General features: G+C 42.6%; 1 protein-coding gene across 2 annotated transcripts; it reads left to right on the forward strand.

Annotated features, from left to right (window-relative positions):
* Positions 1 to 44: 44 nt before the first annotated feature.
* CHD1L (chromodomain helicase DNA binding protein 1 like) lies at positions 45 to 23,079 on the forward strand. Of its 2 annotated transcripts, none has more exons than XM_017814761.1 (23): positions 45 to 191; positions 1,749 to 1,861; positions 2,659 to 2,765; positions 3,991 to 4,105; positions 4,416 to 4,447; positions 6,567 to 6,648; positions 7,859 to 8,021; positions 8,393 to 8,548; positions 9,613 to 9,705; positions 10,154 to 10,250; positions 11,655 to 11,728; positions 12,824 to 12,934; positions 14,500 to 14,614; positions 15,054 to 15,207; positions 16,261 to 16,426; positions 17,745 to 17,890; positions 18,225 to 18,388; positions 19,116 to 19,324; positions 20,388 to 20,486; positions 21,032 to 21,102; positions 21,366 to 21,480; positions 21,728 to 21,836; positions 22,517 to 23,079. In XM_017814761.1, the coding sequence occupies exons 1-23, from the start codon at positions 95 to 97 to the stop codon at positions 22,593 to 22,595; spliced, it is 2,667 nt and encodes an 888-aa protein (XP_017670250.1). In that variant the 5' UTR covers positions 45 to 94; the 3' UTR covers positions 22,596 to 23,079. The 2 variants fall into 2 exon arrangements, with proteins under 2 accessions (XP_017670250.1, XP_017670251.1); XM_017814762.1 differs by having other exon boundaries at positions 22,524 to 23,079.
* The last annotated feature ends 1,727 nt before the right edge of the window (positions 23,080 to 24,806 follow it).

Genomic DNA, 24,806 nt, shown 5'->3' on the forward strand with positions numbered 1-24,806 from the left:
GGGGCGGTGCTTGGGCTCGCCCCGCCCGCGCCCCGCCCCCGGCCGCGGGGAGGAGGCGGGAACCGCGCCGTGGTGCCGGTGCCTGTGTCCCGCCATGTCCCGCTTCTTACGGGCGCTTCGGCGCTCCGGCAGGGCCCCGCCGGGGGGCCCGGGCGTGCAGGAGGCGGACGTGTCCCAGTGGGGTCTGACAGGTCAGCGGGATGCCCGGGGGAAGGGGTGGGGAGGGAGCGCTGGGCTGGTGCTGTCAGACGATGGCGGGAGGCGGCGGAGAGGCCCAGCGCTGCCTGGTGCTGCTCAGCTCAGAACTATGGAATGGTTTGGGTTGGAAACAGACCTTGAAGATCATCTCGTTCCAACTCCCTTGTCGTGGGCAAGGACACCTTCAGCTACACCAGGTTGCTCAGAGCCCCATCCAGCCTGGCCTTGAACACCTCCAGGGATGGGGCACCCACAGCTTCTTTGGGCAACCTGTTCCAGTGCCTCGCCACTTTCACTGTAAAAAACAATTTCCTAATACCTAATCTAAACCTATTCTCTTTCAATTTGAACCAGCTCCCTCTTGTCCTGTCACTACATGCTCTTGTACACAGATTTGCCCGAATTTTCCTGTAAGTTCCCTTTGGGTACTGAAAGGCTGCAATTGGGTCACCCTGCAGCCTTCTCTTTTCCGGGCTGAACAATCCCAGTTCTCTCAGCTGTACTGGTCTGGGCTCTGTGCTAACAGCCCCCAGGCCTGAAATAAATAAATGTGTAAATAAAGTGAGGTGGCATTGCTGCCACGCTCGCTCCTTTCGAGCCTTCCCCAGCTGCTGCAGTCACACCCTCTTCGGCGCTGTGGCCAGGGGCTTAGCCCGGTTTTAACTCCTCCAGTGCCTCAGCACAGTCTTAGACAGCTCTGTGCTTCGGGACGAGATCAACAGGGGTTGCCCTGTTCAGCGACCTTGAAATGGGCTGATGGTGAGCATGAATGAAAATGCTTTCCACTGCCTGAAGGGTAAGATATTAAAGAGGAATGCCTGGGCTATCCATCCCTCCTGCACATTTTCCTTAGCTGCAGAGAGTGTCTGTCTCAATCCCCATGCCAGTTTGGGTTTGTGTATCCTGCGGGCTGCTGAGCTGCCTCATGCACTCAGCGTGCACATCTTCCCAGAGAGGAAAGGGCCACAATGGCACAATACCCAGCACTCGAGTCTTGAAGAGATCTTGAAGAGTTCTACGTGACTTGTTTTGTGCTTGTTTTAACATATTGTGCCCCATAATAAAGATTGCAAGGGTGGTAGTACCTAAAGTGACCTACAATTGAGGTCTGCCCTAACTTAAGTGCAGGAAAGCTGGAAAGTGTTGAGAAATTATTATTGTACAGTGCTAGATTGTTACAAACATTTCCAGTAGCCTGAAGCGTGACCCTGGATCTAGTATTTAAGTAGGTATTTAAGAGTGGCTGGAGCTGAAAATCAAGCTGTCTTTTAGGAATGAAAAGTAGCAGCCTAATTATTAGATCAGGTTCCTGTTGCAGGCCTTTGTAATGACTTGGGGCATTTTTGTGTGTACACGTTCCTGAATAGGGTTTAATTTAACAGAATTGCTTTAAACACTGGTGTCTGCTCTCTAGAAGGGTGCATTTCCTTTAAGGCAGATGTTTGGGAAGGTCTGCTCTGGGCAGGACCTGTTTCTAGTAGCTTCAAGGTATAACTGTGTATAGTGTATTGGATGACTGTGTAAATGTAACAAATCACTTTTATTCCCAGGCATTAAGCTTCGTCCCTATCAAGTAGAAGGTGTAAACTGGCTGGTACAATGCTGTGAAGTCCAGCATGGCTGTATCCTGGGTGATGAGATGGGTCTTGGGAAGACTTGTCAGGTGTGTCTGCTTCTTCTTCTGGAAAATGATCTTTGCTTAAGTTTTTTTTTTTTTAGCCCAGTGTTTCTGCAGAATGAAAAAGGAAAAGCACCCTAATGACTGGTCAGTTAAGCAGTCCCATTCTGAATTCCATACTCAAACAAGAGAGTTCATTGTCTTTTTCATTCCTTAACCATTTAAAACAAGTCCTGAGTTAAGTCCTGAGTAACACTTCAAAGAGGTTTCAGGGTTTTGTAAAAAGATGAGTGGTCATTTTATACAAACACCTCATAGTGCCCAGAGTTGAAGGCACAGTGCACATCCACTACAGGGAAAATTGTGTCCTTTTGATGCACCTGTACCAAGATGATATTTGAGTTCATCAACACATGAATTAAAATTTATTGGTGTCATTTTTTTCTGAGTTTTTTGGATTTCTTTTTTTGATAAGTTTTTCAATGGGTTTAAGTTTTGTTGGAAAATGATTGTTTGTGCTTTGGTTCAGCTGGTTTTGTTCAGTGGGTCTTAAATAACAAACCGGTAGTTTTAGAAAGTGATGCATGGCAGATCTGTTTTGTGACTGTGGGAAAAAGGTTTTGGAAAGGGGCTTCATATATCGAGGTCATGTATTGAGGCCTGATGTAAGCCTTTTTGTCATTGATTGTGGATCCCACTTGATATTCTGTTAACTTTGCTTTGTGCTACAGAACCTGTGGGAACTAGCTGCAAAGCTCAACAAGGAGACAGCTTATATAGATTCAAGCTATCGGGTTGCACTCTTCCCTTGTTATAAAAAAAATATTTTTTTTGCCTTTTAGACTATTTCACTACTTCTTTATTTGACAAAAAAATTAACCAACAGAGAGAGATTTCTGATACTTTGTCCTCTGTCTGTTCTGAGCAACTGGAAGGAGGAATTGGAGAGGTAAGTTTCAACAGTTGTCTGGCTCATTATAGTCTTGCTCAGCAAGTTACAAAGATTGTTTTCAAATGTGCTCACTCCAACACTTTCTTTTTATCCTTTCAAAGGGATAAAAAATAAAAAGAGAAGCTGCTACTAAACCAACTAATCAATGCAGACTATGCAGTTAATGCATAGTCTTTACCATGCTGTGGTATACATGAATTCATCCATCCTATAATATTGGCTGACTTACAGTCCAAATGCCTCCACTAGCTCCTTGCTTGTTATTGATTTGTAACCCTCCATGCTCAGCCTCTCTTAGGCAAAATCTGCTGAAGACAGCCAGGATTCTGTTTGATGAAAGGTAAGACCCAAGTTGGGGGGCATGCTCACGTGTGCACGCAAAATACATTACATATGTGCATGCAGCCTGTCTTCACTGGGGTGCAGTGACCGTGCTGGTGGCATATCTGCTGTGCCTGGAATATGCACATTTTATGTCTGGAACCCAAAGATTCCTTTTAAAAGGGCAGGAAGTCAAAGATTAGAACAGAAGTCTGTGTATGGGCCATGGGGCAATGCTGGCTCTCAGCATCTGAAGTCACCCAGGTTACATTCTGAAGTGAGCTGGCCTGATTTGGATAGACTTTCGGGTGAAATAGTTGGGAGAAAGTGCATCCCTTCAGAGACAGCAGTGAACGGCTATCCAGCAGTAATATCAAGTAAAGAACAGTGGGGGGATTAAATGAGGAAGAATTTTATGGTCCCAACTCTTTCTCCGTGGAACTGGGTTTATCTGCATTTTGACTAAGAGAATATATTTTTGAGGCCCTGTTTGGACCTGTTTGCTGCAGACATTGCTTGTTTTAGGCCAGTTCTTTGGTCTCAGCTGGGCAAACTGTATTCATTCACCTGCTTCTCATGATCTTTTTTCAATTCTCAATAGCAGATGGGCCATGAGACTGGTTTTCAGTTGTCTACTTTGGACTCATTACCTAGGAGAATGCAGTTTTACTTGAGACTTGTCCAAACCGGAACCAGCAGCTGAGGTGCCAACCTGAGATGCAAATTAATCATGAAGGAGTGAGGTTCAAAAGCTGAGGTCCAGGCACATCTCACAGGATGGTGGGGTGTTTGGATAGGAGTTCTCATCTGTGCAGTAGCTATGTTTTATAATTGGGGCCAGGTCAAAAACACGTGGAAATACTTAGCTGGGCTCACTGGTTTTCCTCTCTGTTAACAACAGGTTGGCTCCAGGTCTTTCTTTCACAACGTACATAGGCAACAAGGAAGAGCGACCCAAACTGCAGCAGAACCTGAAGGAGAACTCTCACTTCCATGCACTCTTGACAACGTACGAGGTACGTGATAACTTTGTCACTTGAAAGGAGGGCTCAAGTTTTTTCTTCTTTACCATTCCAGTTCTCTTCCCCTCTCCCCCAGGGAGAGTGTGAGTGAGCAGTTGTGTGGTGCTTATTTAATGACCGGTGTTAAACTACAACATGCTGAAGGTGCCATGTAACTGTCACATTATTTTCCTCAAGTAGTGAGTGCCTTCATTCCACTCTGCTCCATTTCACCATGGTTTGCAAGTAGACAAAAAGATGCTCTGTTTCTTAACTGGTGTGTTTACTTAAATCATAAATCATGGTTCGTTTTCTTTAATTGCAGATTTGCCTGAAAGATGCAGCATTTCTAAAATCGTGAGTTTGGTTTTAATTTTTTCAAATTTAAATCTGCATATCTGTCAGTGATTTCTTAAATGTATGTTTGTATGTGTGAGATCCTGTGCTTGTTTCACAAGAGCCAAGGATGTTCTTTGCTTGTGATTAGAGCTTTGCCTTCTCCAACTTTCAGTGAAGAATCTTTAATGTCAGCTAAGGTGTATGTGAACTTCCCCCAAGGACAGTTTTCAAGCCTGTTAACTCAAAATAATAATACATAATGACGTATAGCACTACCTGAAGTATCAGTCCAGAAGACTGATCTTTAGAACAAGGAGATCTTCAAGAGCTTCAGGTTTTAAAGGTATTCCTTGAAAATTCACAGAAACTGACCTGCATTATACTACAGTGATCATGTGCTAATACCATATCCTGAAGTTTATTGCCTCTTGCCAGCAGTCAGAAATGTAGAGGGCTTCTGGAGCATTATGCTTTCTGCCAAGACTGATTATTCAGCTGAAATTCAGCCTGTAGGAGGTATTGTCACAGTCACGCAGAATTTTGCAGAAGTCTGCACTTGAAATGGGGAGGAATTTTAGTAGTAGCACCAATGCCTTGCAATGATGGTAAATGCTGTGATGAATGCTGGGGACAGCTATATATCATGGATAGCTCAGTATCTTTGTAGCAGCAGAAATCCAGTAGCCCCCACTGACACAATTTTGGGTCTGACAGGACTAGTCAGGCCTGCAGTGGGCACCCTGTTGTCTTTCAGCAAAGCACCTGTCCTTGGCCTGCTGGAAGTGGCAGGTTGTGCTGGATGGTAGAAGCCAGGCCTAATGAAAGGTAGCCATGACCATATTGTCTTTACAGTTTCATATCATTGCTGTATCTGATTCTGTTTATTTTGCAGTTTAGCCATGGTATGTAGTACCCAGGGAGAGCAAGTAGCTAGGCTTAATATCACAAAAATCTCATCTCCAGTGTAATTTCATACTTCTAAAGCTAACACATAACATCAAAGCCTTATCACTCAAATTTGGGGGGTTTTCCCTCTGGTCTTCCTTCTGAAAAAAGTAGTTGCTAATCATTTGTACCTTGTCCTGTGCAGGAGCACTTGGAGCACTTTGTAAAAGTGAGTCAAAGTTATCATATGTCTCACCACCACTACTGCTTATGAGCAGTGTAGCAGCACAAATGAGTTGAGCAAGAGCTGTGCTCTAATGTAATACATGAGAGATCAGACTCTGCTCTGCACATGAGCTTCTGCAATGCTTCACAAGGCAGTGTCCCTTCTGCAGTTCAGCTCCTGAGCCCATAGAATAAGAGTAATGACATTTGACTGACAGAAGGCAGTGGAGAATCACTCTTACATAGCAAAGAGGGAAATCAAGGCAAACAGAAAGGCAGTGGGGAGAATGTAGGTCACTGTGATTTCAGACATTGTATTCCACTGGGAAGAGAAGCGTATGGGTAAGAAAAGCTGGAGGGTCATGCTTTCCCTACCCTGCCTACCCATCAGCCAGACTTGACTGTGTGGAAATTACTCTGTGATGTGGGAGTTGAAACCCTAGTGATAAGGAGGCACAAACACTGAGGCCTGAAAAGATGTGGAGTTTGTATTAAGCCTAGTGGGTCTGCTAGATCACCAGTGATTCTGCAGCCTGCTTGAGGAGGCACTGCATAGAGAGCTGTGTGAGCCTAGAATAAGTTGTCACCCTTGGGTGATTTGCAAAAGACTTGTAATCACTCTTCCACCACTGCCTCACGATAGTTGTTGGGTTTTTGCACAAGTGCTAGGGCCTAGTTTCATGTTTCTTTTTCCAAATCATAGGCTTCCTTGAATTTTTGACTAATTTATGCTTATGTCATTTTCCTATGGCAGTGGGGGTGGAGTGAGAAGCAACAAATTCAAGTGAATGTGTTTAGTTTTGATTTCAGAAAAACTCATCTGGGCTATAGTTAAGAAGCTGTTTTGGCTCTTCAAAAGAAGTACCTGTGAATTCCTCCCACCCCACTTGTGATGTTTGCTTGTTGTTCATGGGGTGGGACCACCTCAAGTTCAGCCAAGCAGAGGCACCACTTATTTCAGTCTTTCTGTACTTACAAGAATGAATGGTCAGCCCCTAACTGAAGTTACTGTATTGTGTTTGTTCAGCTTTAACTGGGCTGCCTTGGTTGTAGATGAAGCTCACAGACTGAAAAATCAGAGCTCTCTGCTTTACAAGACACTTTCTGAGGTAAAGTAAGTAATCTATCTTCTAGTGTATTAAGACTTTTTCCCTTCAGTATAGCATACAGATTCTCTGTTTGTTTCTCTGAGTATTTATTGAGCTCTGGCCCACAACTAGTTTCTGTCAGAGCTGGTGAACAGATTCCCATATTTAGTAGCAGAGAGATAAAGGCCTATCTTGTTGGCTTTGCCTGGAGGTGGGCAGTATTCAGAGCTTCTCTCTCATTCTGATTCATTTGAAAGACTTAAAAATGTAAAACAACTTAACCACAGCTGTATTTCTGAAGTAGTAGAAGTCTGGCTGACCTAAGACAATGTAAAGCAACAAGAGGCTATCTCCAGCTCTGGGAGGGTGAAGGAACCCTTGCCTAGTACGTTAGGAACTACTGACTTCCACTGTCCCTTGTTTATTGAAAGCAGGAGAATTGCTCCAGCTCCCAAAGCACCCTGCCAGAGTACAACGAATGCCTGAGTGAAGGCTGCATTTCTTGTCATGGCAGTGAAACATGGGAATTAGGTTTGCACTGCCATCAGCCCCAATGTACTACAATATACCTTGGAAAATAGGTGTTTTTATTAAATAACTGAAAGTTTTATACCTTCTGAACATATTGTCCATAATGTCTGTAATTCAAGAACTTTCATTATAGTCACAAAAAAATAGACATGATTCACCTTAGCTCTCCTCCTAACGTATTTTCTATTACCAAGCTTGAGATAAATTTGTTTTTCCAAAGGTAACCATGTTCTCCAAGTCTCTTTACAGGGATTACTGTAAGCAACATGGACCAGATAATGTTGCTGTGTTTGTCAAAGTTAGCCAGTAAATAGAAGTGGAACTTAGGCAGTTTCATTTCACTGTCCTATCCCAAGAGCATTTCCCAGTTATCTCTCATTACCAAGCACTGAGTATTAGACTGTAGAGTGCATGGATCGGAGAATTTTAATGGAGCTGGTTTTGCACTTTGTTCTTATTTTGCTTACACTGACTTCCTTGCACTGGTGCCATCCTAGTCAGTTTGGAGCTGTCTGACAGTCACACCATACCTTATGTTTGGATGATTTTGGCAGACCTTTTCAGTGTTCTGCCAGCAGTTCTCTGCTGCCTCTTGTCTTTAGGTTAAGCTTAAGAGTGGTGTGGGTGAGTTGTGTATTAACTGATTTGTCATTACAGATATTTTCTCCTAATTATTTTGTTTTATTGCTGGTTCTTTCAGTTCTCAGTAGGCTTCAGCCTGCTACTCACAGGCACTCCAGTCCAGAACAGCCTCCAGGAGCTGTATTCCTTACTCAGCCTTATTGAGCCTGACATCTTTCCTAAGGAACAAGTGAAAGAGTTTGTTGAGTATTACCAAGCAATTGAAAAGGAGAGTGAGCCGGGTCAGTAATAAGCAACATTGTACTTCAATCAGAACCAGTTGAAGCCATTCTCTTGACTAGAAAACAAGGGTGTTGTGTCTTCTTTATTTGCCTTCTTTTAATGCTGACTAGCTTTAAGACAAAGGCACAAAAACTAATAATTACCTTTAAAGCAAGAGCTCCCTTAATGTGGCTCCTAAGTGTTTCAGGTATGCAGCTGAAACACTATTCGCTATTTGTAAAATGTGGCTTGAAAAATTTCACTAATAGTTGTGAGATTCCTTAATCATTTATTTTGGAAGTGTAGTTGTGAAGGTACTGTATAAACTCTTTACCTTTAACAGAGTAATCTCCTCTTTTTTTTTTTCTTTCTCTTCCCTGCCTCTGCGTAGCCAAAGAATTGCACAGTCTTCTGCAGCCATTTTTGCTCCGGAGAGTCAAATCTGAGGTGGCTGCAGAACTGCCAAAGAAGGTGGAAGTGGTTCTGTACCACGGAATGTCGGCTCTGCAGAAGAAGTACTACAAGGCCATTTTGACAAAAGATCTAGGTAACTGAGGATTTTGAATTCTGTCAATTATTTTTAAAACCAAAAGTAATGCCTTTTGTAAATGCATGCTCTGTTGCAGAGAAGTTACTCTGGCCTGCAGAATATGTACAGCATAAATATGCCAAATTTATTGTTTGAGGCTGCTTGATTTGTGGTTTTAGCTTGTGATAAAATAAGAGACATATGGATCTATTGCTCAGGTATTGCAGAGCTAGGAAGGGTCAGCTTGAGGATCTGCTTTGGGCAAGTCTGTAATTAAAAATACTTACCATGAGGTAAGCTGCTCCTATTGCACGTTTTTGTATTCAAACAAAAGGGTAGTATGAGAAATTTTGGATCTGTGGATCTCTCTGAATTTTCCAATAGTAGCACAGATGCCATAAAGCAAATTTCAACCTACTGGATGCAGTTATGAGTTTTTTGGGAAACCACAGGGCTACGTAGACAATGCAACTACTACAACATCATATGGCTTGCCACTGCTTCTGTGTCATAGGGGAAGTAAAACTGGGGAGTTGGAGATCCTGTGTTCTTCTAGGCCTAGCACTTTACATGAGCACCAACAGGAAATCTGAACCGTCATCTTCTGTAGTCAACATATGTACATGTATTTTCTTCTTCTCAGAAAAATGCAATTCTTCTTAACTTCCTGGTTGCCCAGGAGATCTTGACTGTGGTGTTTCACTTTTTTTTTTTTTTAAATTCAAATGAACTGCACCAGATTTTTTTCACTATTTTTGATGATTCACTCTTAGAGAAATTACACTGACCTTAACCAGGAAGTCCAGCACTTCAGTGAATCTGACACGACAGAGTAGTTTTCATCAGGATATTATTTCTAGAGGCTTCTCCAAAAAATGTGAAGGAAATTTTATTTGGTCCATGAAAACAGATGTATTAGTCTTGAGATGGGAAATTCAAATGCAGATATGATATGCAGAGAGAGATACTCCAGTGCTGAAGCACTTCAGAGCAGTGCTCAGGACCCAGACATTCCCAGTCAAACCCATTAATGGAGCACGGGGTTCCCTGCTCCATTCCTTTTCTGTGCTCTTTTTTTCCAGATGCATTTGAAAATGAAACAGGAAGAAAGGTTACACTTCAGAATGTCTTAGTTCAGCTTCGGAAGTGTGTTGCCCACCCGTACCTTTTCAATGGTAAGAAGGCCCTGTTCTCCCTCTTGAAACAGAAAAAAATAACTTGGATTTACATGGTGGTTTTCTATTACTGCTTGGCAGTGTAATGCTCAGAACAAGCAAGTCATAAACAATCTTGTACTTGAATCAGTAGCAGCTGTGATTTTGCAACCACTTCCAACACATGACAGTTCATCAATAATGAGGAATAAAGTAGGACACTCTGTGAAGTCTGAGTTTCTAACTGCAGCTCTCCACTTGTGTGTCTTTTCTCACCTAAACAAAGAAATCACAATGCTTTGTGAACTACTGAAGGTGTTGTTTACGGACAGAGAAGGATCATCACTTCTCAATCAAGCATCATGGGGCTCTGTTTGGCAACAGTGGCACTGCAGACACACTGAGGTTGACCACAGAGTTGTTATTTGCATGGTATTAGGTCTGCTTTTGAAACTCCTTTCTGTTCCAGGTGTTGAACCAGAACCCTTTGAGATTGGAGAGCATATTGTTGAAGCCAGTGGCAAGATGTGTTTGTTGGATAAACTCCTTTCATTTTTGTATGCTGGGTATGTCATGTCAGGGTGGGGTTGACATAGGGAAAAGAGATAAACTGGGAAGGCAAACTACCTTATTTAGCCATAGATGGAGCAGATATTCATCAAAACACTAGCACTGCTCTATTCATTGCATGTTACTGATTACCTGAAAGAAGTAATTTCAGCATCAGGAGCTGCATTGGAGAATATAGAGGAACCTCGATGATTTGTGTAGCTTGCTTTTAAACATTTCTCAAAACACTTCACTAACTCTCTCACATGTTCTCATATTTACCATATTTGAGAACCTGGGATAATAATGATGTGACTGAGTATTCAGCATTTCTGGTTTGACTGTGGGTTTCCCGAGAGTGCTTTCCAATGCATCGGTCGAGTTTCTTTGTGCTGGCATGCTTGTGTTATACCAGAAGGCAGAATCCATAGCAAATGTGAAAAAGAAAAACACAAGAATAAGCTGAAACTTCAGCTTTGGGATTGACATTCAGAAGTCCTTGTGTTGCACTCTGGTGAGTTCAGAACATAGAACCCAAAGACTTTGTGTGTTTTCCTCCACCTCTTAGATGGGTGGCAAATCAAACTGTGATTTGCATTCTTGTGCAGTCTGTGAAACAATGCCTCCTGCATGATATAAATTCTGTCTTCTCTCTTAACTGGGCTGTGATTTCCCTTTGACTACTTCCAAGGGACAGAGCTCCAACAGACCTGGGCAAGTTCTGTTGTGGTTGTGAAGGTCTTTGTCCTTCTGCTGTATATCACCTTGTGAGTGGGTGCCTCAGCCTTGAATGTCTTTGCCACAGTACCAGCCCTGTGCAGGTTCTGGACTTGAAAATGCCCATGTTCTGCTCTACAGTGAAGTCTCATTTAAACACAGTCTGAGGTGTAGGGCTGGGAGGGAGAAGAGTTGATTTCTCACAAACATTTGTACGTAGTTTAATCTTTGAGGGTCATTTACTGGAGGAGAAAATGCTTTACTGTCACAGAGATGCTGATATCGCATTTTCCCAGCATTTCAGATTCATTGTAGTGTGTGATTTGAGAGCAGTCATGTGGTGAGGAAGACCTCGTCATGCTAAGTTGAAGCCGAGGATCCTTTTACTCAGACTCCTTTGGATCTTCACCAGGATATATCCAGCCAGAAGCAGAGCTGTGCCAGGGCCTCGTTACTTGTCTGTGATTCAACACTCTAGACAGGGCAACTGATGATGGCAGATGGAGCTCACTGATTGCACTTGGATGTGGGGCTGAAAATGTGGTGACGGAATAGGCCATGATTCTGGGAGGCTGAGTGTGCAGAGGTGATGAGGCCTTGCTGTGTAACAGTGACTAACAGTGACTGGTTAAGCTCTTGTAACCCCTCTACCACACTGTGAAATGCTGTCACTGTATGTTGAGTGTCTCATGTTCTTCTTCCAGTGGCCACCGTGTCTTGCTCTTTTCTCAGATGACTCAACTGCTTGATATCCTCCAAGACTACATGGACTATAGAGGTATGTTCTGCACACTTTGATAGGAGAGGGCTTATCTTAATGATCTCTGTCATATATTGTTCCTCTGATTTTGATCGATGTGCCCAGGATGGAGAAAGAAATGTGATGAGGATTTATTGCTTCTCAGTAGTTAGAAACCATATTCTTGCTCTGTGAATAGCTCTGTGAGTCAAAGGATCTTGAATTCAGGTCTTTGCTGTGTTGCTGCTTGAAATGAGCTGATAGTTAAACGCTGTTCTTCAAAGTAGTTTCAGCTTTTGTTCCTCAGTAAAATGGAGCTAACAAATGGCAGGGTAGCGATGTTTCATTATATACCTGTGTTCAATTGTGTACCTGAGTCCTGAAGTAATTGCAGTAAAGGCAATAGGCTTGCTCTAGATTCAGTTTGTCCAGCATAAAACACAAATTGAGCTACATTTGTACCAGGAAATTAGTTTTTGATTAAAACAGTTGTTGACAGTGGGGCCCCAACATGTCTGTGAGGGCAGGTTGGATCAGACCATTTTTGGCAAGATTAGCAATGTGTTCTTGGGACATTTTCTTTTGTTTCAATCCACATGGCTTCATGCCTACTTAGGATTTCCCATGAAAGAGGCTTTTGTTTGGTGTTTATGGTTTTGGATGACTAATAATGTAGGATAAAGCCAAATGTAGTGCCATATCCCATACTGCTTGCTAACAGGAAAGCACACATTGAAAGTCGTGGGAGTTTGGATAAGAAGGATCTGATGGTTGTTGGCCTGTTTTGTGGGGCCAACAGCCAGCACAACATAGTATGAAATGGGACTGTTTGCTAATGTTCTTTTACTTGGGCTCTGAATTTTCCTGTTGTGTTTCCAAGCAGTAAATTAAATGCTGAGAGTCTCTGCTTCAGACTCAGCTAAATTACCAGTCAGTCTGGAAGTCAGGGTCACTACTTCAATTTATACCAGGTTTAACTGGAAAAAAATGGAGTTGAAGGCAATAAAATGAGAACCAAGGCAGGAGGATTTGGCGTGAAACGATTCAGAACAGCAGTGAGACAATAGAGAATGAGGTAAGAGAGTAAGAGCATAGATGGAATTTCAGAAATATCCATGTTGCTTGTTTGAAAAGGCTACAGCTACGAGCGGCTGGACGGCTCTGTTAGGGGTGAAGAGAGACACCTTGCCATTAAGAACTTTGGTCAACAGCCCATCTTTATCTTCCTGTTGAGCACCAGAGCAGGTAAGTAAGGAGAGACAAACAAACCATCTTGCTTCTGCACTCTACCTTTTCTCTCTCTGGCAAGATTTCAGGGAGTTCTGAATCCCACAGAGTCTGTTCATGTGGGGGATTTTTGAGGGAGACAGGACATATCCTGAACTTGGGTCTCTCATCTAGGACATCTGGTTTCTGTGCTTTCTTTTTGGCAGCTGATGCCAAGATACTTTTCATATTGCAGCCTCTTGAGTTTATGTTATTCCAAGTCCCATAATGACTGTCTCTGTGCCAGTTTGAGCTTAAGGAATCTCACTAGCATTTTATTTCTGCAAGCGCCAGAACTTAGGCAGGAACAGACTTCCTTTAAGTAAGCTGGTGGAATTGCTTCTCAAGTTTGCTGAACATGGACATGCTGTCTAGCTGGCAGACAGACTCAAACAAGAGCCTTTTGCTATCCTGAGATTGCAAAGAACTCTGTGGGACTGCTTCCTCCCCTCTTTGGTCCTTGGGCAGATCAGGGTTTTCTACACCTTTTCAAAGTTCACTGTCTCTCTGTTCAGGCAAGTGCAGAGCCAGGCTTCTGCTTGTCTCCAGAGAAGGCATCCACACTGCTTGATCTCAAATATCCAACTGGAACTAAGTCTTCCTTTGGGCTTCTGCTTAGACTTTTGTGGATGAGCCTGGCTCCAATATTACCACAGTGCATTGAGAGTATACACAGGGAGACCGAAGAGAAGTACCTAATGCTAGATGTTGGGAGTATGTGTGTCTCTCACCACAGTGCCTGAACTCTCCCTGCCCATGTCAGCCAGACTTACTACTGCACATTGCCATGTCTGGCCAAAGCATTGGGAACAGGTGTGCTAACAGTTACACATTGCTGTTACATTATGGACAGAGGTTATCTGGTGCATGACTGTGTTCACTTGCAGGGATGTTCTGATTACAGTGAAGATGTCTTACCATGAGCTGGGAAAAATGTAAGGCAGCAGGCTGTCCCCTCTTTAACTACAATATGTGGCCACAATAGTAGGTATTTAAAAATGTAGAATTCACTGTGGGTTTTTTACTTTTCATTCCATGAAGGCCCAAGCTCTAACCTCAAAACCTCTAAGTCATATAAATACTTAGGCTCTGGTTATTGTGTATTTGGACCTGGTGTTTGCCAGTGTTTCAGTGGTGTATTTACCAGCTGCTTCTGAGGTGCAGCCAAGTCACAACTTGGGCAGTCCCTTGTGGCCTCAGGGAAGCCTGTCCTTGCTGGGATAATCTGCCTGCCAGCCGAAGAATATGTCTATGTTCTTCAGTCTTGACAGTCTTGACCCTTTGCATTGATTCACTTGCACTCTATCTTTTTTGATTACATTTGATTATATTGCACAGTACAGCGTGGTTTTGGGCTGTTGCAGAAAACTGGAAGCTGGAAATGGAAGGCTTACCCATCCTTTTAGATCCTTATGAGACTTAGATTTGGGGTTGAGAGATGGATTGAATTAGATACAGTTGATCAGATCTGACAGAACTTTGCACAGCATAAATTCTCCTTAATTTTGCTAACATATTTTGTGACCATCTTCTTTTGTTTGTAGGTGGAGTTGGCATGAATCTGACAGCAGCAGATACAGTTATTTTTACTGATAGTGATTTTAACCCGCAAAATGACTTGCAAGCAATAGCAAGAGCTCACCGAATTGGGCAGCACAAGTGAGAAACGTCACTACTTCTAGTTTGGTTGCTGACTCTCTTGGTCTCTCAGTATTACTTTCCCTATCCCTTGTCAATGGAAGGTTAACATACAATAGACTGAAGATCAAAGGAGAGCAGAGAGGATTGTATATCTTCATTTTTCAGTTGCAGCCTCATGCAGTCTCGTTCTCGTCATGTGTCTAGGGTGGGAGCTTTGTAAATTTGGAGTAGGAAATGGAGGCTGGAGGTTTGCCTGCACTTTTGCAGTGAGCATTTCTCCCATGTCAAGAAACAATTGTATCAGCATTACATTTCTGCTGATTATTTTTGTTAATTTTGTTCTTGCTGTGTTTAACCTACCAAGGGAGTGGGTGATGAAATAGTGCTCCATGCAAGGAAATAGCTTAGTGCACCTCCAAAAAAAGTAAACAATAAGAATTTTCATAAACTTTTCCAGGCCTGTGAAGATTATCCGCTTGATTGGGCGAGATACAATTGAAGAACTAATCTACCGAAGAGCTGCTTCTAAACTCCGTCTGACAAATGCTGTTGTAGAAGGGGGTCAGTTTGCTCTGGGAGCACCCAAGCCTCAAGGAGCAGCAGAATTACAGGTAAACTAGAGCCATACCGTTATTTAGACTCCAGTAGCGACCTCAGAAATGTCCCAGCATGTTTCCGTATTTACATCTGATATGAACCTATCCAAACAGCTGGGCATTGGCATGACAGCTTTTGTATGTAAGAACCAAAATGACATCCTGGGTCCAGACAAGATCTGATGTTTGAAGACAATTTTTGAGGCACATCCGTTGTTGGAAAAGGATGTCTTTTCTTGGAGAAGAGGGGAAGACAGAATCTTTCCTTGTCTTACTTGGTTTTAATTATACTAAGTCTGAAGTGGAAGCTGATTCATTGTTTCTAGAACTGATCTGTCTCTAGAGCTTTTCTCTGGCAAACAGAGCTGATAACAAGTACCTAGTCAGCTTTTGGTTGTTAGTCTGAAATTCAGTCAACCTTCTGTTGGCCTCTTGGCCTCATGAGTCAGGGCATGATTTATAATTCTGACCTGAAAGCTGAGGTTTGTGCTGAGAACTTGGGTCGAAAACCTCAGGCAAAGTGACATTTAAGGGAATATATCCCCTGTGAGCAGCTAAACCTGGGAGAGATTTGCATTTAGTGTATCCTTTCCCCCTCCACCTCCCCTCCCTGCCCCATCAGCATGTATCTCAGCAATTATAGTTTCTGTGGGAGAAATGGAACAGAGCCCATAGGAAATTCCATGCTGATATTTTTCTCCCCATGGATTTTTGTGATATTTAAGCTTTTGTTTTAGAAGGGTTGGGGCAAAACCAAGTCTTTCTGGCTATGAAGAAAGCTGCTTGACTGCAGTCGGTAGAGTTCTGTTCTGTCATTTAGCCCTGAAGAAAAATGACCATTCAAGTCTGATTAAGTTATGATTGAGAGAGATACATTGTAGGGGCTTGTCCCATCAAGCTTTGGGAGAACCAGGCATGTTAAAGCATTAGTATTTTGACAGGTAGACTTAAAGCTTAGGTTTCTCCACTCCTACATGCTTTGCATTTAAGCCTGAGAAGTTCAAGACACTGGGATTGACATGGAATTACAAGATAATAATACTGAACTTCCCCTTCTGTTTGTTAAAGCTGAGTGAAATCTTGAAATTTGGCTTGGATAAATTGCTCTCCTCTGAGGGGAGTACTATACAGGATGTGGAGCTGGAAAACATCCTTGGAGAGACAAAAGGAGGGAACTGGGTAATGGACGTTGTGCTGCCACGTAAAGAAGAGAATGAAGAAGAGAATACAGAGAGTAAGTTAACACTCTAAATAGCTACAACATTTGGATGTTAGTAGTAGAGAAGGCTTCCCAGGTAGGAGTGGCATTTTTCAGACAAGAAGAAAAGCAGAATTGTAAGTAAGTGATTTGGATTTTGTTTGTGGCCTATCCACAAACTTTATTTCTGAGTCTTTATTGGGTTTTTTTCTTCTTTTTTGTGTCCTTATTTGCCTTTTTGTAAGATAATATTAACAATTATTGCCCAGTTTTGGTGGCAGGGAGTTGAATTCCTTCCTATGAATGTTTTAAGACCTCAGATGGAAATTCATGAGAAAAGGGGAAATATTCATATTCCAGCTACTGCTTTTCCCACAGAGAAACATTAGGATAGATATGCAGTTTTAGAGATATAACAGTAACTTAAGGAGAGGCTGTGTAGCAGGTGTTTTGTATTTATCCCCAAACAAAAGATTATTGGCCATGAAAATCACAAGCTGAAAGGACCTTAAAAAATTTCAAAATGTGAGATAAGAAATGCAGAGTCATGGTGTCTAAACAACTAGAACAAACCTACTCTATCTTCAGAACTCTGCTTTCTTGTCCAAATGTCACACAATTTTGGTTCGTTTTTCATAGCCCCATACTATGTGAAAATAAATTCTAAGAATACTTTGCTATTCTGGTGTCCCGGTGAGAAAGACGGAATTTCTGTCTGGGTACACAGTAGCACTTAAGTATATATCTGTGACTGAAGTAGAAATGTGGCCTTGCAGGTTAGGTACAGTCCATGCTGCAGCAGTTGCCAGCAACAAGTAATTATTTGCTGGGAGTTAGCAACGAGTGGTATTTTCTGGTGGTAACTTAAAAGAGGAGCAGTGGTGCCACACTGTGTAATAGGTATTGAGAAAATAACTCACCTGATGAGCAGCAACTCTGCCAGAGTTCTGTGCTTTTATTTTGTTTGGGAGCTCAAAAGCAGAAGTTTGCTGTCCCTTTACAAGAGTTGCCTGTAACTAGATAGCAGAGCTAAATGGATTTGCTCCAGGCAGAGATGGAATGACCAAAGAGAACAGCAATAGAGCCACAACTTAAGATAGTTAATTGACAAAAAAGGAAGAAAGGTTCTTTGACAGCATAAATGTCTTAAAAGCTTTGGTCTAAGGAAGCAAATCTTGATTCTCTTATTTCTACATGATGCTGACACTGGTCATACAAAAAATTTTGAGAGTGAAGATCTTTTCCTGCTGAAGGTAGAATGTCATAGAGGAGCCAAATTTTGTTTATCTTGCTGTACATTTTAGGTGTTAGCAGGTTTTAGTTCCTTTTTACACTTTTTAATTATTTTTTAAAGATCACATGTACGTGTATGAAGGCAAAGATTATTCAAAAGAACCCAGCAGAGAAGACAAAAAAGCATTTGATCAGCTTTTGGATCTACAGAAAACACTGTTTGAAGAGACCAGTAAGGAAGGGAGAGCTCTCCGGAACAAAACAAATGTAAGACAGAAGACATGACAAGGCGCATGATGCTCTTTCATTTGCTTGTGGAAAATGAAAAAGACAGTTTCCTCTCTTTACCTGCAGCTTGCAGGAGGCATGTTAAAAGATTTGGATGCCAATGTAGTAAAGTTGGCTCTGGAATCTGAGGGCTCCAGAATTCAGCAATCCTGATAACTCAGGTCACAAAACCACATGTTATGTGGCAGTTGGGATCTGATGATTAAGACTTGTGGGCAAGAAAACAAATGGGAAAGTACGTACGTTAAGGCGGGCACCAGGCGTGGCTGTAAGATGAGCAGTTTGTTTCTGTGATGCTACTTTCTTTCTCCAGGCCCTTCTCACAGGCCTTCGGGAACAGTCAGTCAGGAGGAAGCACTTGTTTAGTGCAGAGGAACTGGAGGCAAGGACAAAAAAGCGCCAAGAAGCAGCAGCAAAGAGAGCAAGGCTCATGGAGGAAAAGAAGGCAGCAAAAGCGGAGGCAGAGCACAAGAAAAAGTATGGTTTGTACTACTTGTAAACTGATGTCTGTTGTGCTATAGTCTAGAAATGTGTGTCCGATTGATGAAAATAAGTCGTGCTCTGTATCCACTCTTGCAGGTGGGATGAGGATGAGGGGAGGAGAAGATGACAGAATGGTTGCAGGTCACCCTCATGAAAGAGTTAACTTCATATATTAGGATATTTCTATATGTATGATTGAACTGCATAACATGGGGATATGAAGATGAAAAAATGGTTTGAGTCCCTAGGAAGGGTTCTTTTCCCCTGAATAGCCTTCCTGACTTTACATCTAATTTGAGTCATAGTGGCCTGAATAAGAACCCCATATCTGACTGTACAATGACCCTTTGGGAGAAGCTTTCTGAAATGTCACAGTTGGCCCCTATGTATTATTCTGATATCTGTGACTCTCTTGCACGTCTTAACTTTCTCCTCCTTGTTTCCCAGGTGTTCTTCCTTTTCACCACTCTAAAATAGCTCCTTGCCCTTTGTCATATGCTCACTTTTTCCATGCCTGCAATTGGCTTATCACCTTGGCATGTGGCTCTTTATATCATGGATAAGAACTGTGGTAAATGTTGTTCTGGCCTAAAATGGGAGAGAGAGCAGAGGGAATGCAGTTCTAGGTCTCCTGTGTTTCACTGCAATGAATTAAACCAAGGTGTGTGCCCCCCCCCCTTTGATTTTCATTTAACATTCTCTTCTCTTGTTTTTGTTTCAGGATGGCCTGGTGGGAGGCAAATCATTACACGCCCACCTGCCTTCCTTCAGAAGACAGTGGCTCTGAGGGGGAGTTTGAGGAGGATGAGGTTGGGCTGGATGTGGATTTAGATTACAAAGATGCAGACCAGAACAATATCAAGTATGTCATGGGAGATGTAACCCACCCCCAAGCAGAAGAGGAAGATGCCATCATTGTCCATTGCCTAGGTGGGACTTACGAAAAACAGGAATGCTGTTGGGTGAGGTGGACAAGGGAGTGAATTGTCCCTACTAGCTCAATAGTTTCTGATTCCCATGCACACTGAAATCATTTGGATTTGAGTCTGATGTAATCTCAAGTGGTCCAGAGGCAATACAGCCTCTACTCTTATCATGTATAACCCACACAAGTAGTGGCAAGGTGTGCATGGGTCTTTGCATCCCCTCTCTGGATTTATGGGTGAGCCTCTTGAAAAGTGCCTGTATGGCTTGAAATTTTATATCTGTGGCTAAGTGACAACAGTTCCTCCTGAGAGCAGGGCCTTTTGTTTATTCTGTGGAAGCTGTAGGGTTCAAACTCAGATACTGAAAATCGTCTACTTTATCCAGTCAGCAGAGAGAAACGGGCACTTTCAGAGGCTAAGGTCAGTTTCTCAGTGCTTGTCTCTCAGCACTGACAGTACAGAGGCTCTAGGCTGGTCTCCTAACTTCAGGACCTCTGTTAAGACACTAAAGCTGAGGGAGAGAAAGTCACATTACAGACTTTCTCCTGAAGCAGTGTTGGAGCTACTCTCTGACCAGGGCTATAGCAGAACATTTTAATCTGCTTTGGCTTATGTTAAACTCTGCATGAAACCTCATGTTTAAAGTGGAAATGCCAAGTAAAAGTGAAAGGCTGCAAATACCAAACATCATGTTGTGGGAAGCCCAAGGCACCAAGCTGGAGACATAGTACATATATGCTCTATGCACCTATAGGTATGTATGTAAGGATGCTGTCAGGCTTATATGCTCAATGCCATGGTTAGTGCTTGTTTGAGCATTCTCAGTGGACAGTAAGAAGGAATTCTTCCTGCAGTTTTTCAGAAAACTGTGACAAGTATGTTTTTCTCAAAGGCTGAGGTTTATCCTTTAGGATGGTCCCTTGAATAGTGGTTGACTTCAGTTCATATGTGGTTCCTATACCTGGTTTTGATAATCATTTGTCTCGTGTATAGAGCAGGTGCCTTTCCTGCAGGGACGGTCTTCAGGCTCACTTCTAAAAGGAGTCTAACTTGTCACTTCATTCTAGATGACTCTGGCCGCTGGGGAAGGGGTGGTTTATTTACTGCTCTGGAAGCTCGTTCTGATCAGCCAAGGAAAATATATGAGATGGCAGGAAAGATGAAAGGTAAGAGATTAAAACATGACCTTAGGCCAAGATACTTGAAAGAACTTAAATCACACTTATGTTGCAGGAGTGAGGTACTTGGACACCTTGATACTCATGTTTCTTCCTAGATATGTGCATCCCTAGCTCTGAAAGCAGTAATTCAGTGGGTACTTCAACTTGACTTGTTTGGAGTGTGAGAACTCTGTGTGTGGACTAATCATTCCAATCCAAGTTGCAAGTCATAAAAAAGGGAAAAAAACGCCAAACTTGTACATTATTCACAGGTTTTTCACTGTATAAGACAGAGCACTGCATCTTCTGTCACAGTGCTTTCAAGAAGGATGAAAGCCACCTCAGGCAGTACTCAGCTGAGCCTTTGCTTCCCTCCAGGCACTAATCTTTTCTTGAGCATGTATTAGCAGTTTTGAGCTAACTGCAGCTGGTGTGGACTGCACACCTTGCAGTAAGGGGGACCTGTTGATTTTTTTAATTTCTTGGGAGATGCTTTCCTCTTGTTTCAGGACTGATTTTTTCCTATTGTCCTGTTCTTGTTTTCTGGACAGACCTGGAGTTAGGAGGAACCCTGTTATTCCCTATTGATGATAAAAAATCAAGGAAAAAAGGACGAGACTTGGTGAGAATGCGAAGCTCTTTTTTTTTGTTGCTCTGTCCATATGTTTTTGACATTGTGTGACATGAACCTTATGGTTTTTTCCCAATAATACTGGCACTGAATACTGAACATGACCAAGTTGCAGTTAAATATTAGAGAAAATTAGTTCTTTTCCTCATTTATTAAAGCTATAAGTTAGTAATGCGGTTTTCCAGCAGCTGTCACTGTGTCTCTTAGTGCTGTATATGGACTCCATTTCAATTTTTTGTGTGTTTTCCCCTTAGTTGGCCTTGATTGTAGCTCAGCACCGGGATCGGTCCAACAACTTGTCTGGCATTAAGCTGTCTGCTTTAGAAAAGGGCCTGAAGAAGATTTATTTGGCAGCCAAGAAAAGGAATGGTAAGTGTCTGTGCAGTAGAACAGTGAATCCTTACATGTGTGATTGCTCCTAAAGATGATGACCAATTTCCACCTCTCCTCTACTGTTTTTTCTGAAGTAAAGTAGGAGTGAGATCTCCATAGCAGATATGTTGCTCCAAAATCTTTCTTCTGTTCTTGATGGGTAGCTTGAAGTCCTTACCTAGATTGCTTTCTGTATGTGTATCTTTTCCTCAAGAGTGTGCACTCTCCATTCTCTCCTTCTCAGCAACAGTGCATCTTCCACGTATCGGGTATGCAACAAAAGGTTTCAACTGGTATGGTACTGAGCGCCTCATCCGAAAGTACCTGGCAACACGGGGTATCCCCACCCTTATGTATCCTTTTGGAGTATGTCTTATTATTTTCATAATCTAGTACTGAAATGATCCTGTAAATATCTTGATGAATGCAAAGCAAGGAAGCAAGGCAAGGCGCAGATGCCACAGTCCAGCTAAAAACCTGGTTTCTCTGACTTTTCTGTCATCCAAGTACTCATTCCACACTAAGGACTTAATCATTTAGCTGATAATGACAGGCAAGTGTGATTCAGTGTGCCTGTCAGAATTTGTTAGAACCAGGTGCTAGTCTTCTGTTGACAGCATCGACTTACCTGTATATGCCACATCTGTGGGAGAGGTGACTGGAATTTCAGATAAATGGAGGTGACTCAGAAAGCATCAAAAGTGAGAATATAAAAAAACATTACAATGTTCCAAACAAGTGATAACCTGCTTCCTTGGCTGAACATTGTGAAAGTAGGTGTGTTAGGACAGGCTTAGGAAGGCTTTCACCTTCCAGGAAAGGAAGCGTGTTTACAAGGAGGCTGTTTTGTCCCTTCTCTAGGAAGACATTCACTTGTATACTGACACTGTCAGCAGTTCTGTGAAACAGAAAACCTGAAACAAAGAAAATAGTATTCAGAGCATTCTGCCTCATTCCTTGCTGAATCTGTTAGCGGACATATTGTCTAGCATTCATTGACACTTGACAGCATTTCCTTGACATTTTTTATTAGATATTACTTCTCTAGGAGTAAAGGCTCTTCCTCTGCTTCACAGCCATATTCATCTCCAATGACAGTTTCAAAGCCGTGAAGGTGCAGTTAGTTCACCAAGAAACATGCTCAAAGAGCGAACATCACACGGGCAGCTTGTGTGCATTCACTTCAGAAACGAGTCTTACACAGCCATTACTCACCCCTGTATCTCTCTGCCTTTACTGGCCCCAACGTTCACATATTGCCAGTGGCCCTGGAGAGGAATGTGACTGCTTCAGAGTCCAAAGAGGAAGGACGTTGGCTCAATCCCAGATTTGTTTTGGCGATGAATAATTAAACTTCCACTGATGGTCCATTGTTATCCCTTACATTAAGTTATTGTTAAGGCTTGGAATACAGTATTGTTTGGCTGTATTTCTCTGCCCCCCCTTCAAATTCCATACCTTATATCACTATACTTCTTTTCAATCAGCTTTTTAGTGGTTACCTGGCATTCTGTGTACGTGTCCACATATAACTTTCAGCGGAAAGCAACTTCTCAGCTGTATGACAACCACATAGAATAAACTGTTTATACTCTTCTGGTTTTTCAGAAATCCGTTTGACTTGCATTTGTTCAAATATAAAATTTAGCTCTATAATCATGTGCTTATAGTCTAGCAAAATGCTGACCAGTATTCTTGGCAAAGGTGTGCGAGGCTGCCAAAATTTGAGACTGACTTTATAAATGATACCTTTCCTCCCACAACTCTTTTCTTCATTACACAGTTTTTTGTTGCAGCTGTTAGGCAAAACCAGTTCCTTACTGCTGTCTAAAAAGCTGCATGAAAGGTTCCATGACCCTTTGATTCACTTTTTAGCGCAGAGTTTTTGATGTTTGATGTTTACTCTACTGCAAGGGAACTTCCCTGTTTTTTGCATTGTTGGCACTGTTGGCTTTAGAGTATTTTTAGGGTGTTTTTAGTACAACCAGGTAATAGTAGCTCTCCTAATAAGTGTTTGTTTGACCAGAGAGATTGTAAGGTGCCAAACGTAATTCAACTTAAAATCCAGCTTCCAAAAGGAAACCACCCCACATGCAGTGGAAAGTATGTCCTTAAATATCTCATTAGCCAACAAACATCTCACTGGCTGCATTTGCGCTGCCTCTGTGGCACCATCTGGTTACTTAATAATTTCAGGCCTTCTGTGGTTCATCATGCTGACTGGTGTGCTCCACGCTAGAAGAAGTCTTCCTGAGTTGGATACTCTGTCCTTCTCCCTTAGCTGTACCAGAAAACCCCAGGTGATTCCTTATCTCCTTTGACCCAGCTGAAGCTTAGGTAAACCAGTGCTGCACAGCACCTCTGTGGGTAAGACCTATCTTGCAGCTGCTCACAGGAACAGCCCCTCTGTATTTGGCAAGGTGTCCGACCGTGAGGATTTGGAGGGGTGAGAGATGGTGGGTAGAAGTACCTTGTTTTCCCCGAGTCTCTCCAACTGGCGCTCTTCCAGCAGGCCGGCTGGTGGCACTGTTAATCAGCTGCAGCAGCGCGCGGTGCTTCTCCAGCCTGGAAAAACGCTCCCTCTTTGCCAGCATTGAAACACCAATTATGCTTTTCTCTTTGGCAGCTTGACTGAACACATCATTTCAGTCTGCAGACTCAAGACTCTGTTCTTCTACCTCTTCTTCTTCCTGTGTATGTATTGTCCTTCTTTAAAAGGTTTAATTCCCAAGTGTTCCAGTGTGTGCAGTCTTGTTCCTCAGCTTCACACACACTTATGGCCAAATTCTAGCTCACCTACAGGTTCTCTGCCCTCCATGCAGTTACACTGGGGCAGGATTTGTCTTGTGGCTGAGTCCCTCAGAACAGATTGAAGTAGTGTGTCTGCCACCACTATGGCCAAGTATTCCTGTTTGAGGCCTCATGCTTTCCTTTGTTTCAACAAGATGAGGCTCAGCCTCTGTCCCGTGCCACTCACCCTGGTATGACTCTGGCTAGAGTTAAAAAGGAGAGGAGGGCATGACTACCTGCCTTTTAATGTCCCTTAGCCCTTAAGATAAGGTCTGTAGGGGGCTGCAAGGTACCTGGCACACAGAGAAAAGTCATGGTATGTGATAGATTTTAGCCCTCTAACTCAGGGGCAAGTCAAACAAAATACATTCTTTTTTCCTCCCCGTCCTCTTTGACTGTACAGATGAAATCTAGATTATTTTTCCCTTTAAATTGATTTAGGAAATTATTCTGGAGTATGGGGATTTTGCTGTGGGTTTTTAAACAATAATCTTTAATATTCTTTAAATTGCCAAACCCAAAGAAAAGCTCTA

Source organism: Lepidothrix coronata, unplaced genomic scaffold (genome assembly GCF_001604755.1).
Source record: "Lepidothrix coronata isolate B3197 unplaced genomic scaffold, Lepidothrix_coronata-1.0 Scaffold46, whole genome shotgun sequence".
Classification (NCBI taxonomy): domain Eukaryota; kingdom Metazoa; phylum Chordata; class Aves; order Passeriformes; family Pipridae; genus Lepidothrix; species Lepidothrix coronata.

What these genes read in the sequence shown, in the direction of transcription:
- CHD1L (XM_017814761.1), top strand. Translation starts at nt 95, where the DNA reads ATGTCCCGCTTCTTACGGGCGCTTCGGCGCTCCGGCAGGGCCCCGCCG. An exon ending in GATGCAGCATTTCTAAAATC is followed by an intron (nt 4,448 to 6,566) that starts GTGAGTTTGGTT and finishes GTGTTTGTTCAG; the next exon opens with CTTTAACTGGGCTGCCTTGG. An exon ending in CCTGTTGAGCACCAGAGCAG is followed by an intron (nt 12,935 to 14,499) that starts GTAAGTAAGGAG and finishes TTTTGTTTGTAG; the next exon opens with GTGGAGTTGGCATGAATCTG.